The following is a 2,252-nucleotide window of genomic DNA, read 5'->3' on the forward strand; positions in this document are numbered from 1 at the left end:
TTAGGATTGTTGATTCTGTACCTCAGCATCGAACTTCCCAGCTAATAATATATCCACGTCCATTGATTAAATACATTTGGAATTGAGTTTAGCCATATCAGACCAAGTCTTTTTCAAATTTGTAATTTTTGTTAAAGGAATTGTCATCTCAAAATAAATCAAATAATCCCTTATTAAAATAGCCATGTCATCTCATGAACTCAAGTATTCTATTATAAAATAACCTACTCTTCACTAAAAAAAATATTTTATTAACTTTACTTCTTAGAAAGGAAAGAATAACCCATGTATCATAATGTGACACATTATGATTAAATTCACTTATAACAATCTAATAAACAAGCAAAATCTCATTAAAAAAATAACATCAGTTAGTCCATATATATGGAAAAGCATCCACTTCAAATCCTAGTACTAGGAATGCTTGGATGGTTGATGCTCCTTGGATTGGTTGAGCCTCCGACTTCGGTATCGATGTCGGCAGGAAGATTCATGTCCATGGTGCGGGTGGTTCCAGTAGGGACTTCTGAGTCGGCCGGATTATTAATTCCTAGAGTATTCTTGACCGCGCCAGCTGCCCCTTGCGCAACGTTGGCCGCTCCTATTGCCGCACCCATGGCAAGGTTCACTGCACCCTTTCCTATTTCTGCTGCTCCTTGTGCCATGTTCTTGACTTGCGTTCCAGTCTTCCATATTCATATACATTAAAAGGCATAATTTTTAGCAACATTATATATATATCTATACTACATGTTAAAAAAGAGTTTCTTAGTGGGTTTTTTAGTATTTTTTCGTACATCAATTTTACTATATTATCTTTTTACTAACAAACATATATAACTCACACGCATCGCATGTACTATATTGAATGAATTTTAAAACCATGTACCTCTTGAAGAAAGTTGGGTTGGCCTTGGTTTTGCAGATTCGATGGTTGGTTGACTAAGTCATCTCTCCTCAACTACAACATCCAAATAAGTCAAATTATATAAAAGTTTAAGCTCTTTTAAAAATCAAAATTCTCAAACATGTAATAAAATGATAGCTGAATATATGAAGATAAGAACACCTGGGGCTGGCCTGCAGCCTGTCCGGTATAGCCCGTGTTGGTGGGACGATGCTGGTTTGCCATTTTGTGGGAGAATTGGGAAAATGAAATCAAGAAATGATTATTTACATAAAATAATTGTAATGGATTTATAGATTTCTTGGAAAGCTGTTATTTGTTATGGCCTCTTCCTAAGTACGTGCATCAATTAACACATGGACTGACAATTGTGGAGTCTTTAGATAAGAATGTTTCAACCCCCTCTTTTTCAGCATACTCTATCCTTATTATTACTAATGGTCGGACACAGGTGTTGAGTTGTTTGTAAAATAATATATAGATATTAACATGTGATGAATATTTGTTTTAATGCTTAGTTTTATTACATTATTTTACAAAATCATTATGTTAGGATCGATTGAGTGTTTAGAAGAAGTTGAATAAACATTCCCAATTTTTTCTCTCTCCGGCTTCTGAAAATGTGCTTCAGAATTTTTTGAGGAGTTAGAAATTGGTCTCGTTCTTTTGAGGAAGTGTAGAAGAATACTAAAATGCGGAAACAATCCATAACAGTAGATGAAACTAAAAGCAGTGGAAGGTAATATAACACAAGACTTGTTTCTAGAAGTTCGAAAGATAAAATCATTTTACGTTTCCCCTTCTTCTGTTTTCAAAAGATATCATTAGAAAACTTTGATAAGTACATATTTGTACAAACCCACATTAGCAGGACTTAACATTTCTTACTGAAACTCCTAGTATTATAACTCAACACTTTATGAAATCTAATTCTAGAAAAGACTATTTCCTCATATTACAAACACTTCACACTTTAAAATAGATAATACAATAAAAGAGTGTGAGCAATGGTAACAGAGATTATCTTCTGAATCTAATAAGATTTTTAAGCGCGTGTTGCTTTAGGCTTTCAGTATATATGAGAATCTTGAGTGTGTGAATGATTGAAGTTTTTCATCATGTATGTTATAATCCTCAAGAACTCTTTTTTATAATTCATTTTCACATTCCGAATAGGAATGGCTCTTTTACTCGTTAAGAGTACCTAAATATAATAATAGAATTGTTATTTGTTTATGCTCAAACTAGTAGTGAGCAAAAAATGATCTGTATGGTTCATTTAATAATATTAAATAAAGTGTACTATTGTACAAAATGACCCCTTAAATAGGGACATTCTCTGATA

At 32.9% G+C, this 2,252-nt stretch overlaps 1 protein-coding gene across 1 annotated transcript; it reads right to left on the reverse strand.

Annotated features, from left to right (window-relative positions):
- Positions 1-237: 237 nt before the first annotated feature.
- On the reverse strand, positions 238-1,190 carry LOC142554823 (uncharacterized). Its single transcript, XM_075665497.1, has 3 exons — positions 1,070-1,190; positions 890-961; positions 238-686 (listed from the first exon to the last, which is right to left on the reverse strand). The coding sequence occupies exons 1-3, from the start codon at positions 1,130-1,132 to the stop codon at positions 402-404; spliced, it is 420 nt and encodes a 139-aa protein (XP_075521612.1). The 5' UTR covers positions 1,133-1,190; the 3' UTR covers positions 238-401.
- Positions 1,191-2,252: the final 1,062 nt, after the last annotated feature.

The sequence above is a fragment of the Primulina tabacum genome, chromosome 8, assembly GCF_025594145.1.
Source record: "Primulina tabacum isolate GXHZ01 chromosome 8, ASM2559414v2, whole genome shotgun sequence".
In the NCBI taxonomy this organism is placed as follows: domain Eukaryota; kingdom Viridiplantae; phylum Streptophyta; class Magnoliopsida; order Lamiales; family Gesneriaceae; genus Primulina; species Primulina tabacum.

Excerpts from the sequence above, each read along its gene's own strand:
- LOC142554823 (XM_075665497.1), bottom strand. The coding sequence starts at position 1,132 with ATGGCAAACCAGCATCGTCCCACCAACACGGGCTATACCGGACAGGCT. Across the intron at positions 962-1,069 it reads AGGCTGCAGGCCAGCCCCAG|TTGAGGAGAGATGACTTAGT; the intron begins GTGTTCTTATCT and ends TGGATGTTGTAG. Across the intron at positions 687-889 it reads AACCCAACTTTCTTCAAGAG|ACTGGAACGCAAGTCAAGAA; the intron begins GTACATGGTTTT and ends TGAATATGGAAG.